Source organism: Pipistrellus kuhlii, unplaced genomic scaffold, assembly GCF_014108245.1.
Source record: "Pipistrellus kuhlii isolate mPipKuh1 unplaced genomic scaffold, mPipKuh1.p scaffold_m20_p_3, whole genome shotgun sequence".
Taxonomy (NCBI): domain Eukaryota; kingdom Metazoa; phylum Chordata; class Mammalia; order Chiroptera; family Vespertilionidae; genus Pipistrellus; species Pipistrellus kuhlii.
In genome coordinates, this window is record NW_023425529.1 from 39,612,320 (window position 1) to 39,628,969 (window position 16,650).

At 34.7% G+C, this 16,650-nt stretch overlaps 1 protein-coding gene across 11 annotated transcripts in view; it reads right to left on the bottom strand.

The window, feature by feature from the left end:
• SCAF11 (SR-related CTD associated factor 11) overlaps window positions 1-16,650 on the bottom strand; it is a 76,069-nt gene that overhangs the window by 44,080 nt on the left and 15,339 nt on the right. For 8 of the 11 annotated variants that reach the window (XM_036456173.2, XM_036456175.2, XM_036456179.2 and 5 more), the window contains 2 exons: window positions 3,764-3,845; window positions 770-927 (listed from right to left, as the gene is read on the bottom strand). In XM_036456173.2, the coding sequence (XP_036312066.1) occupies window positions 770-927; window positions 3,764-3,824 (219 nt within the window). In that variant the 5' untranslated portion in view covers window positions 3,825-3,845. Of the gene's footprint in view, window positions 1-769; window positions 928-3,763; window positions 3,846-16,650 lie in introns of those variants that run through there. The other 3 variants (XM_045587937.1, XM_036456181.2, XM_045587936.1) reach the window with 2 other exon arrangements.

The following is a 16,650-nucleotide window of genomic DNA, read 5'->3' on the forward strand; positions in this document are numbered from 1 at the left end:
AATTAAGCCAAAATACTTTTTCCCAAAACGCTGTTTCACCCATCCTCAGACCCTTTCTGCCAAAGACCAGTCTAGGTTTTAATCTAAACAGAACTGTTTCCAAGTATACTATTATGAATTCAATTGGTACAAATCTTTTTTCCTTCTCCCAAACCTCAGCCATAGTCTGTATACAGTTATGTTCTCCTTTCCACACTATTAATGAAAATATAAGTAAATCAGAGAACTCCAAAATCCCAATTATGTGATAAGTGATTAACTTCAATGTGCTTAGGGAATTCAAACAATTTGAATGTAAATAATAAATTTCCTCATCTATAAACTGGAAGGAAACTATTACATCTGCTCTGGTTATCCCATAAGGCTGATATAAAGAAGAAATCAAATAATCTATGTAAAAATCCTCTGAAAAATATAAAACATAAAGCAAGCAAAAAATGTGTTTACTAATAATAAACAGTTATCTCAAGAAGGTCAAGTACACTGAAGAGGAATTACTGTATTCTAACAGAAAAAAAATACTTAATGCCTATAAGGTTAACTTTGTTTTTTTTAAGGTATGCATGTTTTTAATAAAGAATAAAAAGTTGAATAAAAATATACTGACAGAATTAGAATAATACAAGGAATTTTTTCCCCAAAGTTAAGGAAACACATAATGCTGTGAAATAATTTATGAAAGGCAATGTCGTTTTAGACTAGGTGGAATGAAGACATGGTAAGAAACTAAAATATAATATTCATTTAACATTTAATATTTAAAACTCACCTCTGCCCATTTAAGAATACAGGTCATACAGAAGACATGATTACAGCTTTCTGGAAAACCAACTTCCTTCTCTAATAGGCAATTAAGACATATTGGACATCTGTCAGCTTCACTGTACAACAAACCAGTGGTAGCAGTATTATCTTTGTCTTCTTCACCTGTAAAGTAAAGCAGCCATATATACTTTCAAGTTCTCCAGACCAAATGACTTATATCTGTGTCAGTATCATGGACTACTACAAATTGTCCTTTCTACTACAAAGTAATTCAATCTAGATACATTATAGTAAATACATTCATTGAGCACAATACTCCCAATAGGAAGTGAAAATAATTTTTCATTAAATTTTAAAATAATGACATGGTTAAAAAATTTAGAAATTTAAAAAAAAGATTATACTTGTAGTGACAAATCACCCACTCATATCTATACCTAACCATCCAGTTCTACCCAATGTTTCACAACTATAATAAGTTTCTTCTCTGTCTTTTCAAGGATTTTTCAATGTGTAGACAAGCAAATCCTAATGCATGTTCTTTCAAACCTCCATCATACAAATGCTAGATCACAATAACACACGTTTGCTTTTGTTTGGATGACCTATTGAATGATCACTTATTTTTAATCTTTGGCTATTACAACAATGCTGGGGGGGGAAAAAAAACTATGTCATTAAAAGCTTCATGTTTTTTTTAATAACACATAGGATTAAATTCATAAAAATGAAATTGCTAGATCAGTATGCTTATATATTTCTAATTTGAACATCAATAGGTACACCAAATTATACCCCTTTTGGTTTGCACTAATTTAAACATCCAGCCAGCCATGTAACCAATATACAAAGTTACGCATTGCTAACTCAAAACAAATACAGGAAACACCAAGATCCAACATAAAATAAAAATAAAAGAAATGGTCGGCTGAAATATGAAAAGTATATACCACACAAATGGAAAATGTGGGATCATCCTGGGAGCAAATGTCTGCACTAGTGTTCAGATCTGGAGATTAACCATTAGGACCAACTCAGGTAGGCAAACTGTTTCTGAGAGAGAGACTCCCATATTAATCGAAGACCCTCAAATAGTACTAGTGGTTCCAGAATTGGTTAGGGAAAAACAAATACAAATCCTCTGGACAAAGCATTCCTAATTTAGTCCCCCAGGTTTCCAGATTAAATTTACCAAATATGAGCACATAATCAAACACTGCCAAACATAAGAAAATAAACAGTTGTTTTTTTTTTGTTTTTTTTTATAAATATATTTTATTGATTTTGTACAGAGAGGAAGGGAGAGATAGAGAGTTAGAAACATTGATGAGAGAGAGTCATCGATCAGCTGCCTCTTGCACACCCCCTACCGGGGATATGCCCGCAACCAAGGTACATGCCCTTGACCGGAATCGAACCCGGGACCTTTCAGTCCCCAAGCCGACGCTCTATCCATTGAGCCAAACCGGTCCCGGCTTGAGTAAGAATCTGCAGAAACAATAATTTGTTTATTTTTTATATCTATATATTATCTTTATTTAGTATAAACTAGAGGCCCAGTACACAAATTTGTACACCATTGGGGTCCCTCAGCCTGGCTGGCAATCAGGGCCAGTTTGCCCAGTCCTTATCGGGGCCAATGGGGGCCGGCTGGCCAGGGAGGGACATGTCTGGCCCTCTCGCCCAGTCCCAAGGGGCCGGACCCCAGCAGCAAGCTAACCTACCAGTTAGAGCCTCTGCCCCCTAGAGTCAGTGTGAGTCATAGTGACTGGTCGAGCAGTTGACTGAATAGTTGACAGATCTGTCAGACACTTAGCATATTACACTTTTATTATGTAGGATTTATTTAGATACACACTGGGTTTAAATATAAGAATTTCAACTACTACATAGAATGCTTGGACAGCAGTCTAGACTTAGAAGAAAATAATATTTGTGACTGGAAGAGAGATTTAAGGAAACTACTTAGATTGTAAGAGATAGACAAGGAGATGTAACCTTTGAAAGAGATTGGGAAATGAGGTCAGAACAAAGTCTAACATACTAATTGAAGTCTAGAGGAAAAGAATAAAGGAGAGGCAATGGCTAAAGCAATAATGACTAGGAAATGATAAAATTAAACAAACAAAAAACACACACAATCCAACAGATAAAGGATACACAAGGTACGCTTAAACAGGAGATATGAAAATAATCCATGCCTAGAAACAATGTAGTAAAACTGTATAACATTAAAGATGAAAATGATATTAAAAGCAAAGAGTTAGAAAAGACAGTTTATCTAGGGAATGACAACTGAGGCTAAAAAGAGATTTCTAGACATTAAGAAAAAAAAAAGGCTAAATAAGTGATAGAATAAAAAAAAAGAAATTATAGGAAGTGGTAAAAAATTATCAATCCAGAACTGTATATCTGTTTTTGAATAGTTTTGAAGAGGAAAAAATAAATACAAAAATTTATTTAGAGTTAATCACCAACAGACTTTCCAGTAAAGGAACTTAAGGTTTTTTCAGAAGAAAAGAAATAGAGACAAACAAACCCCTCAAATACTACCTGTATCAAATATCATCTAATTTGTGATGTTCTGAAAAAAATAAACATAAGACACCAAAATGATGAAAGACTGTAACATATAAATCTAGAGTAGGAAGATAAAAGTGCTCTAAGGTTAAAATATTAACTTTAGAAACAGAGGAAAATATCAGTGCTATTTTAAAAACAAAACAAAGAAAGTATGTAATTTCTAAAAAAGTAGGAGGCAAAAATTTAAGAAGAAGAAAAAAAAAGTTCAAGAAACCAAAACCCTATCAATTGAAAATAAGATGTGAGGGGGAGGGAGGGAATGTGTAGACTTCTTATTCAGGTAGCTTATTTCAGAATTTAAGAACAAAAATAAATAAAATAAATACTTCTGTGTATTTTGAAATGTATAAAAACGAACAGTTTAAAATACTAACTTTGTTTTCAACATACAAGCTTTATAAAAATGAAAACTTACCTTCCATATCTTCATACTCTTGATCGCCAACATTTAAGGTATAGACAGTTTTTTTCTTCATTTCTCCTTGAAAAGGAGTTTCCTATAAAATAAATTATAATAGAGACTTTTAATATATGCCTTCTCCCAATAATATTTTAAAAAAAAACTCAAAACTGTAAGAAACTATTTTACACATAAAAGTACACAGTACAAGCCAATAAATTTTGTGGGTAATCCAGTACATATTTATATTCCTTGCCATCAAATACACTGAAAGGAAAAGCCTTACATAAGTATTAAACAACAAAGACTAAATGATAAATTGTGTTGTCAGACATAAATAAATACAATTAGAACATAAAAAAAGGTACAAATTTGGACTAGATTTTTCATTGAAGGTGATAGGTTATATATGTTGAGGAATTCAAGGCAACAAAGGAACAACATAGAAAAGAAAAAGACAGTAATTACTGAGGCAATCTGACAAGAACAAGAGTGAATGAGTAAATGAAACTAAAAGAGAGAGAAAGTGAGTGTGCATGTGTGTATGTACTGAGGAAGGATGAGCATGTATGCCAAGAAGTTCATCAGAAAGATTACAATGAGGGGTAATGAGAGTAGTAAAAGCAGAGCAATGTAAATCAAGAGGGTTAGATTTTAGAGGTATCTCTAATAGTTGACTGAGAAGTTTAAATTCAATCTTATACAAATATATATATGCATATCAATGAAACCAAGAGCTGGTTCACTGAAAGGATAAACAAGATTGATGAACCTCTAGCCAGATTCACCATGAAGCAAAGAGAGGACCCAAATAAACAAAATCAGAAATGGAGGAGGCGCAATAACAACAGGCTCCACAGAAATACAAAGGATTGTAAAATAATAATAACAATAACAATAACAATAATAACAATAATAATAATAATAATAATAATAAAATACTATGAACAACTATCTTCCAGCAAATTGGTCAACCTAGAAGAAATGGACACATTCTTAGAAAAATACAACATTCCTTCGAGGACTTTTTGTCTCAGTGGCAAGTGGGGATATTGCAGTGTTTGCAGAACGCAGTGGTGTGGTCAGACGTGTGCTCACCATGTGTTCAACATGTGCTCACCATATTTTGGTTAAATTAATCTGAACAGATAAATGAGATTAATTAGTTCACTGGGAATGCAGTGTAAGGGTCACTCACATGGAATGGTATTTTTGAGAACTAATTTTAATGTAATTGGAAAGGAAGTGGGCTAGACTCAAGTCTGAATGGCCAGGTGGCTGCCCAGGGCGCTGAGCAGAGCCAAGGGGACAATGAAGTATCTGAAAGCGGCAAGGCAGGTCTGACAGATATGCAGAGAGGGTGGCACTAGTGTTTATGAGTCACCAGTTAAATATCTAACAATGTTCTAAATACATTGAAGGTTTCATAAAAACAAATGTCACTATTTTTTTCTCAGCTCCAAGAAATAATACTGATATATCCTTTATTCAACAGCTTTATTGACAACTCAGACAACATAAAGGAGAACATATTAAACTTCCTGTCGACACTAAAAAAAAGAAAAGAAAAATACAACATTCCAAAACATAATCAGGAAGAATAAAATAAATCTGAAAAGGCCAATAACTATAGAGCAAATTAAAGCAGTAATAAAACACACACACACACACACACACACACACACACACACACACAACTTCCAGCAAACAAAAGCCCTGGGCTAGACGGGATCACAGGAGAGTTTTACCAAACATTCAAAGAGGAACTAAAACCTATCCTCCTCAGACTATTCAAAAAAATTCAAGAAGAAGGAACACTTCCAAGCTCTTTCTGTGAAGGCAGCATTACCCTAAACCCAAAATGAGATAAAGACACTACAAAGAGAATTACAAGCCAATATCCCTGATGAACATAGATGCTAAAATTCTCAACACAATTCTAACAAATCAGATCCAGCATTACATTAGAAAGATCATACACCAAGACCAAGTGGGATTTATGCTGGGGATGCAAGGATGGTACAATATCCACATATCAATAAATATGATACATCACATAAACAAATTGAGAGATAAAAATCACATAATCATATAAATTGATGTAGAAAAAGCATTTGACAAAATCCAACACCTTTTCTTGATAAAAACTCTCAGCAAAGTGGGAAAAAGGATCAGACCTCAACGTAACAAAAGCCTTATATGACAAATCTATAGTCAAAATCATACTCAATGGACAAAAACTAAAACCATTTCCCCTAAGAACAGGAACAAGACAGGGATGCCCACTCTCACCACTCCTATTCCAAATACTACTAGAAGTGCTAGCGATCAGAAAAGAAGTAAAAGGCATCCAAATTGGAAAAGGTGAAGTCAAACTGTCATTATTTGCAGATGACATGATATTGTACATAGAAAACCCTAAAGACTCCATCAAAAAACTATTAGATTTAATAAATGAATTTGTCAATGTAGCAGGATACAAAACTAACACCCAGAAATCCATGGATTTTTATATATCAATAATGAACTCACAGAAAGAGAAACAACAAAAGCAATCCCATTTACCACTGCACCAAATAAATTAAGACACCTAGGAATAAACTTAACTAAAGAGGTAAAAGACCTGTAACTCAGAAAACTACAGGACATTGAAAAAAAGAGACAAAGGAAGATATAAACAAATGGAAGAATATACCATGTTCATGGATTGGTAGAAGCAACATCGTTAAAATGTCCAAACTAACTAAAGCAATCTATAGATTTAATGCAATACCCATTAAAATACCAATGGCATATTTCACAGACATAGAACAAACTCTCCAAAAATTCATATGGAACACAAAAAGACCCCAAATAGTTGCAGCAATCTTGAAAAAGAAGAACAAAGATATTACGAAGCCACTGTTCTCAAAACTGCCTGGTACTGACACAAGAACACACACATTGACCAATGAAACAGACCAGAAAACCAAGAAATTGACCCAAGACATTATGCTCAATTAATATTTGACAAAGGAGGCAAGAGCCTACAATGGAGTCAAGACAGTCTCTTCAATAAATGGTGCTGGGAAAATTGGACAAATACATGCAAAAAAATTAAACAAGACCACCAAAAAATAAACTCAAAATGGATAAAGGGCTTAAACATAAGATGGGAAAACATAAAAATATTAGAGGGATCCACAGACAGCAAAGTATCAGACATATGTTGTAGCAATATCATTAAAAAGAGTCAATTCAATCATAGTCTGTCTGCTGTTCTTTAGGGACAAAAAATGGATGTCCAGAGAAGGTGACTAAAATGGTGGCAGCTCTGAAAATCATATCATATGCAGAAAGGTAGGGCAGTAAGAACCTAAAAATTAAGGAGAAGGTTAGCAGTTATCTTAAAATGAAATGGGCTATTCTGAAGGGAGGTAGAATACTCTAACAATAAAGGTATTCAAAGATAGGCTCAATGACATATTGTGGGGGTTTTTTTTAATTCAAAAATTTATTGAGTGCTATTGCCATACTATTAGGCAATGCCCAAAGTATAGAACTGATTAAGACAGAAATTCCTGCCTTTATTAATATACAGAAATTCCTCACTTTATATTCTAGTGAGGAAGCTAAAACAAATAAAGTAAAATATCTGGTATATTAGATGTTGAGAAGAAGAAATAATACAATTATTTTAAAAAGTCATACAATTAGCATGGCTAATAAGTGAGAAAGCAGAGAAGCTAATATGTCATAAATAGTATTTAGAAAAAGCTTTTCTGATAAAATGACATGTGAATTAGCAATCTGAAAAAACCAAGGGAGAGAGTTAGGTGGGAACTGTATTCTAGGCAAAAAGAACAGCAAATATGAAAATTAAAAGACAGAGGAGAGGATGTCTGGTGTGTTCAAGAAACAAACAAACAAAAAAACTGATCTCACTCATCTAGGGGAAATAATGAACAACATAGACTTATGAACAAGAACAACCCAGAGATAAGAAGGCATGGATCAGACTGTCAGACCTCAGAGGGAGGGGTAGAATAGGGTGGGGATAAAGGAGAGAGATCAACCAAAGGACTTGTGTGCATACATATGAGCCTAACCAGTGGTCAAGGACAACAGGGGGGTGGGGCCATGCGTGGGAAGGGGTGTGGGATGGGAATGGGGAGATGAGGACAAATATGTGATACTTTAATCAATAAAGAAACTTTAAAAAAAGAAAAGAAACAAAAAAATTAATGCAGTTAGAATAGAGTGAAAGCAGATGAGGACAGAAAGGTAATAGAACATCATGTCATGCAATACCTTTAAAGACAGGTAAAGACATTTGCTTCTTTGAGTGAGATGGGATTATAGATTTTAAGCAGAAGAGTAGTAAAGAGAAAAGCAGAGGCCAGCAAGACTACCACAATAATCTAGAGAGGAATGACCTGCTTGGGTGATGAAAAGTATTCAGATTCCAGCTTATTTTCAAATTACATCTATACAGATTTGCTGACAAGATTGAATGTGGGGCATATGTTAGAGAGCAAGAATCCAGGATAATTCCCAAGTATTCTGACCTGAGCAACTAGAAATGATGGACTTGCTGCGACAGAAGATTACTTTAAAAATATTCAGAATCCCAGGTTACTCTACTTGATATTCACTCAGAACCACAGAATAAATATCACCTGGGAACTTGTTATATCAGCAGGCACTGCCCCAGATCTCCAGAATAAGAATCTGCATTTTATCAAGATCTGCACGATTCATATGTACATTGAAGCCTAGGAAATACTGCACTAGACAACTTGACAATTTAGTTGACTTTAGAGTCATATTGTGTTCCTGTATAATTGATAGTAATTCTTTTTCTGGGGAAAGTCTATATTTGAGTATAATTCTTGAATTAGAGCACATGTGTCAAACACACGGCCCGCGGGCCAAACCAGTCCCGCCAGGCCTTGCAATGTGGCCCGCACCGCGCTGTCATCACTGCACTCCCCTGCGTTTCCATCACAATGACAGTTTATGACTGTTCAGTAAACCATTCGGCCCGCGACTTAGGCTGGATTTTAGATTTTGGCCCCTTCTCCAATTGAGTTCGACACCCCTAAATTAGAGAAAGCCATACTATAACCTCTCTCCTCCATTATCCTAAATATCTAAAAATAACAGTACATTTAAGTTGGAGTTAATTCAATGTGGTAAAATGTCAATTTGAAAATTAACAATATTTTTAAAATCTAGGAGATTTTCAGAAAATATACCATTCTTTCATGTAGCTAAATAATTTATGACCCACTGAATAATTAAATCTACATTGTTTTCATATTTCCTTCCTTTAGAATAGGGGTGTCGAACTCAATCAGAGAAGGGGCCAAAATCTAAAATCCAGCCTAAATCGCGGGCCGAATGGTTTACTGAACAGTCATAAACTGTCATTGTGATGGAAACGCAGCGGAGTGCAGTGATGACAGCGCGGTGCGGGCCACATTGCAAGGCCTGGCGGGACGGATTTGGCCCGCGGGCCTTGTGTTTGACACATATGCTTTAGAATATTAAGCTTATCCCCGACTGGGTAGCTCAGTTGGCTGAGCATCATCAGGATACACAAGGTTGCAGGTTCAATCCCCAGGCAGGGCACACACAAGAATCAACCAATAAATGCACAAATAAGTGAAACAATAAAATGTTCTTCTCTCTCTCTCCCTCCCTGCCCCTAAAATCAATTTAAAATTTAAAAACACACACACACACACACACACACACGTGCTCTAAAATAAGAATATTAAGCTTATAGTATTTATACATTCATACAGAAATTATAATTTTACAATAAATAGTGTCTTCTCTATTTTAACTCATATGATGAAGTACATTATCACTGAGAAGCTAAGAGACCTTAATCAAGTTATAGACTGCCTTTCCTTATATGTTAGAAATCTGCTTAAAAAGCTGTCTGAGCATTCCAAATTTTTAGAAGTTGTGTGCTTCTTCTGAAACTTTTCATGCATTAGCTGTTTCCAGACCTAAATTATGCCACCTTACCAGTTTATTCATTCAAAATGACAGGGTTTTAGCATTTCACTAAATCAAAAGTCATAAATTTCAGTTCAACAACTTGCAACTTGTTCATGTTTACCTGTTCTAGCTGCCTGGACTCCACTTTCTAATCTAAGAATCCAGGGTTTTTAATACTGGCTTTGTTTTGAACTTCCAGTAATAGGAATGTAGGAATACAATACAGACTCCTAGACTTAGCCAGTAATTTGTGGTCAATAAAAGACTAAAAAATAAGCTGTAAGTGGCCAGGACTATTCTTTCTTGTGGTTTCTGGAAAAGTTAGAAATAGGCAGGCTGATGTGTTTCAGTGGTTGAGCACAGACCTATGAACCAAGAGGTCATGGTTTGATTCCCAGTCTGGGCACATCCCCAGGATTTTGGGCTCCACCCCAGTAGGGGGTGTGCAGGAAGCACCTGATCAATGATTCTCTTTCTCTCTCTCCCTCTCTGAAATCAATAAAAAATATATTTAAAAAGTTAGAAATAACCTGATTTCATGATCATTTATGACTCTATGATTGTAAGCCATAGTCTACCTAGACTACTTATTAGTTCTGCTAATAAGTTCTGTAAGTTAATTATCTACCAGTCAAACTGAATTTTGATTTTGACTTACCTCAAATAAATTTCTAAGAATGGATATTCAATCTAGATTTTAGGTAAACTTTTCAGATTGATTATTTTAATTTGCAAATTTCAATCTTTAATGTCTCTTCCCAGGATCTACCTTTCCAAGTTAAAATATATTTCAAATCTATTATCTCTAATATAAGGATCTTAAAGTGCTTCTACCTTCCAAGTTGCCCTTTTTTATTGCCTCTGTTATGTACTAGAAACAGTATTTCAAATATGTTCATAAAACAGTATGGTTAGAATGAATGACCTAACCTTAAAATTTTATCCTATATAACGAGAGTAATATTTATCTGTTGCACCCTAGGGTGTAACGACCTGAACACGGATCTGCAGGAGGGCAGAGAGCTACAGGAGGGGGCAGGGCAGAAAGCTGAGGGGAAAGGGAGGAACTACAGCAGGGCAAGGCAGCAGGCGGAGAGCTACTGGAGGGCAATAGTGGCCTACTGGCGCACGAATTCATGCATAGGACTACTAGTTTAGCATAAAAGCCATCAACTTTTGGAATACAGAATGGAAAAGGCATTAACATAAAAGCTTTCAGGTACTTAATACTATCGGGTCTAGTAATAATTAATGTCGTTTTTAAACATTCGTGTGAAATCTTGCTTGGCATTGACTTGTATTGACATAACCTTCAAACACGTGGTATCTACAGAACGTGTGAAGTGCAATTAACAAGTTTTGCTTGAAAAAGTTTGTGTTTGGTTTGGTTTTTGTTGCAAAACTAGGGCTAAGAAGATGGCGGATGAAGAGCATATTCGGCACTGCATGCTTTACGAGTTCCAATTAGGAAGAAAAGCAAGTGAGGCTGCAAAAAACATCTGTAGTGCTCTTGGTCAAGATGCAGTTAACGCCAGAAAATGCCAGCGTTGGTTTGAGAAATTTCGTGAGGGAAATTTTTCGTTAGATGACAAGAGTGGTCGAGGCCGTGTGTCCAATTTTGATCAAGAAGCTCTTCAAGCTCTTTTGGTGCAAAATCCTCAAATTACCCAACAAGAGCTTGCGACAACTTTAAATTGTTCACAAAAAACAATTTCCAATCAATTGCGTGCACTTGGCAAAGTCCAAAAGTTTGGAAAATGGGTTCCTCATGAGTTGACCGACAACAACCGTAATCAAAGAGTCACAATTTGCAGTTCGCTCCTCTCTCGTCAAAACCGTTTGCCTTCTTTAGAGCAAATTGTTACCGGAGATGAAAAATGGGTGCTGTATGTTAATTTGAAAAGGCGGCCTCAATGGTTGGACAAAAATGAGGCTCCGCAGCCCACGCCAAAACCTGACTTGCATGCGAAAAAAGTGATGTTGTGTGTTTGGTGGAATTTTAAAGGAATTCTTCATTATGAACTTTTACCATCTAACCAAACCATTACAAGTGCAGTGTATAGTGCCCAATTGGCAAGGTTAGCCCAAGCATTAAGAGAAAAAGAACCCGCGCTGATTAATCGGAAGGGCGTAATTCTTCACCACGATAACGCATGACCGCATACTGCAAGAATCACTGCTGAAAAACTGAGGGAAGTTCTCCCTCAACCTGCATATTCTCCTGATATTGCCCTTTCCGATTACCATTTGTTTCGTTCTTTGCAAAACTTTCTTCTTGGAAAAAAACTTAATAATGAAGAATGCCTCAAAAATGCATTGACTGAATTTTTTGCATCAAAATCACAAGAATTTTACAACAGAGAGATTAAAATGCTTCCTGAGCGTTGGGCACAAGTAGTAGAAAACAACGGCAACTATATTGTTGATTAAATTTTGTTGTATTGTTTAAATAAATTCGATTTTAAAAAGTATTAGAAAACGACATTAATTATTACTAGACCTAATAATTTTCTCACACAAACCCTACAATACATGGAAGTGAGTCTCAGGCCAGCCATTACAGTGCTTTCAAGAACAGTAATATATGAGACAGTTCAGTTCTCTACAACAGTGCTGCCTAACAGGGAATTGTTCTATCAAGCACTTGAAATGTGGCAAGTAAAGAACTAAATTTTTATTTAAGTTTTAATTAACTTAAGTAGTCTAATGTGGGTAATGGCTAATGTGTTAATATAGCTCTACTAGGATATAACTACCATCCTCTATAAAACGAAATTGCTTCAAGTTATACCAGCGAAGCCAACAACGTATTTTCTACTGCAGCAGTTGCTGATGTGCTTCAAAAAAATCAGACAAAAGAACAGAAATTCCTGGTAATAGAAACTTAATTTTTTTTGTTTTGGCTGGCTCAATTTAAAATTCCTATCCTTGTTCTTTTCTCCTCATCTTTTCCTCTTCCAAAGTCTGTTACCTTCCATCTATTATACAAAGAATTCCTTTCCTTTCCAGCCAGGTCACTTCAAAACTACCTCTTCTTTAAAAAAAAAAAAAAAAAAAAAAATCAATAATATATATATATATATATATATATATATATGTGTGTGTGTGTGTGTGTGTGTGTGTGTGTATATATACATATATACATATATATGTATATATATGTATATATATGTATATATATATATATATATATATATATATATATATATATAATTGATTTTTTTTATGGAGGAGAAGGATAGAGTTAGAAAAATTGACCAGTTGCCTCCTGCACACTCCCCACTGAGTATGTGCCTGCAACCAAGGTACATGCCCTTGACCAGAATTGAACCTGGGACCCCTTTCAGTCCACAGGCCAACGCTCCACTGAGCCAAACAGGTCCGGGCAAAACTCCCTCTTCTTGCTTCCTCCTGTTCTTCAAGCAATCACAGAGTATCTAAAAATATCAACACTTGCCCTAACTGGTTTGGCTCAGTGGAATCGAACCTGAAAGGTCCTAGGTTCGATTCCAGTCAAGGGCATGTACCTTGGTTATGGACACATCCCTATTGGGGGGTGTGCAGGAGGCAGATGATCGATGTTTCTCTCTCATGGATGTTTCTAACTCTCTATCCCTCTCAGAGAGGATATATCAACATTCTAGTTATGACTACAATGTTAGAGTCCGACAGACTTAGATTAAAATCCCATCTCCACTGCCAAGTAATAAATTGCAGTTATTATTATCATTGCCAGTAAGAATAGAAAAATGAGGAATAATAAAATTGTTGTTTGTCCAATTTCTTTGTATTCCCTAGACAAAAGTGAAAGACAAAGGCAAACATAGGACTGAAAAAATACAAATCAACATTTCTGACTAACTGCTCAAAGTCTAGTAATATTTTGTCAAAGGGGTACAATCAGATCCGTTGGGTACAAAGAAAGAAGAGGACATAAGAATGGCCTTGAGAAAGTTTAATTCTATTTCCCACTTCCCACACCCAATCCTGTTATTACAGATTATACCATAGAAAGGCAATGAAATAATAAATGGGAACCATGGTTGAATGAAAGGGATATCAGGGTAAAATAAGAGCTGTCACTATGCTGGGCACACTTAAACTAAGGACAAGCACACTTCATAAAGATACTAAGTATTATATTGATTTGTATGACTGAAGTATTCAGAGAATCTACAGTGATTCTCAGGAACCTCTCATAGACAGTGTATTCATTTTTATTCTTTATTTCTAATCTCCTATCTAGGATCAGTTCCCAAATTCAACCCTCTGTCCAAAAAAAAAAAAAAAATCAATTAAAATAGAGGGGCCATTCAGGAAGATATTCTAAGTGATGTATTTCAACAATTAATGATTTGGACACGTGTCAGGCAAACTTGTGCTTATGACATTGTCTAGCAATAACAACCATTCAAATGTAGAATCTTCCACTCAACCGTCTATTACTATTAATGCAGAATCTTCCACTCAACCTGTTTTAAAATAAAACCGTTAAGTGCCTCCCAATTATCTACTCAAAAATTTGATTCTACCTATAAGTATGTTATTTTCCCTTGGAGAAACCATAAACAAGGCTATATTTTAATGATGTCAAGGGAGGTATTCTATCCATTATTATAGGCTATAGTGGTCAAAAAACTAGCTGAGTATTTTTATAAATAAATGTTGTTGAAGTACTCCTTTATATATTGCCTGATTGCTTCTGCACTACAAAATTGAGTAATTGGAATAGAAACCATATAACTCTGCAAAGTCTAAAATAATTACTATCTTGTTCATGTTAGAAGTTTGTTAACCCTATTAAAGACTATAGAAGATTGTCTAGTTTGGAGATGTGGTTCAGTCTCTCATTATAGAAGGCTACTCAAGCTTTCTTAAGTATAGGCATCTCTCCACATTTGTATTCAATCTGTACTCTAGCACAACAGCTACTTGTTACACATTTCAGTCAATGGTTCTGCAATGTTGTCTTTGATTTCCTTTAAAATTCCCCTGAAAGCTATGTAATTTTGTTGATTTATCTAATTTATTTTATCAATCCAGCTTAAATTATCATGAATATCTGCTATAATGCCTTCAACTTGTTCACTTCAGAATAAGGTGAAGGCCGTTAACTCCTTCAGTCTGATTTCCTTTCCAGCTTCTGTGCTACTAAATCAAGGGACTCTTGCTTCTGATATGCCACTGTTGATTTTTTTAAATCCTTGCAGAATACTTATAAACTATTTTTTTTCTTACCTGATATCCACTTATAACAATTTTGTCAGATTTTGCTTCTAATGGGCTATTCTGACATGTTTTAGTTTAGCATATCCTTTACTCTGGATTCAAATCTTATACTTGAATCTCCTTAAAGCCTGTTTTCTCATCTATAAAATGAAAATATAGTATGTAGTAATGACTTTAGTCATTAAGATTAAACTACATAATCACATAATCCATTTAAAATGCTTAACACAAAAGTCCTCAACTAGCATACATGCACAAACACATGAAAATCTCCCCACTTCAAATGGATTTCATTTTAGGTTTATCATGATAAATCTAAAACTCCAATAATAAGTTTTCATTATTAAACAAAGAAAACTCCTGTATTTTAAAGAATATCATATCACATATAGAAAAAATGGTATGATTAAAAAGTTCACAAAATTTAAATTGTCAAAGTTTTTCAAACAGGTCTTATAGTATAAACATAAATAAGTTCTTTATTCTATACTGCTATTTATTAAGATTCTGGTTTTCCAGGAAATACACTTTATTCAATGAGGAGGAAGCACAAGAAGTCATTTTCAGCATATAAGAAACAGTCAATTGAAAACAAAGTAACAGAAAATTAGAGAAAAAAAATATATCCCAGCAAATAGACAGCAATTTAGGAAAAAATACATACACAAAAAGATAAACATCCAGAAATTCAACTATTAGAATTGTAATTATTTCCTGAGCTAAAATAAAGATAAGTATCACTTTTCTTCATTCAAACAGGCTCTACACCAGACTCTCCACATTTCTCAGTCTGTTTCTTATTTATTCATTCAATAAATATTTAGTCAATTTCCCTATTTTCTACGTATCACTAGGCCTTAAGCACTGGAACACCTGACAAAAACAAAAAACAATTACATTATAGGACAGCAGGTGCAGTAATGAGGGTAAGCACAAGGTATTATATAAGCACACAATAAGCATCAAATTCAAGATATGTGTGTTTGGGGGGAAACGGCTTCCCAACTGAGACCAAATGGATTAAAAATGTGTTTTTCTAGCTATTCCCCCCCCCCATCCCCCACTCCCATTACAAAATTCCAGCTCTAAAGGTCTCAGAACTAGAATTGTCAATTTTAACATGATATTGAGGATTTTAATTTTCAGAACAAAGGAAAGGTAGGATACATACAAATTAGAGCACACAGGTCAGTTGATATTCCGGCCATTTTAGATTTCCTTTATGGAAATGACCAGTAGGCAAATGTGCCTGACTCTACATCATAAAGGCCTTTGGCCAGAAAAAAGCTTTTCAGACTGATGAGCAGATATTTTTTGATAGAGAGAAGTATCTTTCCTTTTTTTCCTTCAAATTTTATAAAATAGTACATTTTCACAAATTATATGAGTATATTAGTTATCTAACTGAACACCATGAATTAAAAAACAAACATAGGTCTTTAATAAGCAAAATATTTGTCCCTTCAACATGCAAAGTTCTCTCTATTCATGATCACAGTTGTTACATATTTTTCAACATCAGACTTTTTTCAGGTAAAAGTAAAATTCTTAATCAGGAAGCAAAATGGAGAACTAGTAAATTAGGATGTCCATTTATAAAAATGGCAAAAAAAATTTATTTCTACCAATAGTTTTATTACAACCAACTTTATAAATACCAACCAATAATAAAACTGTGATGG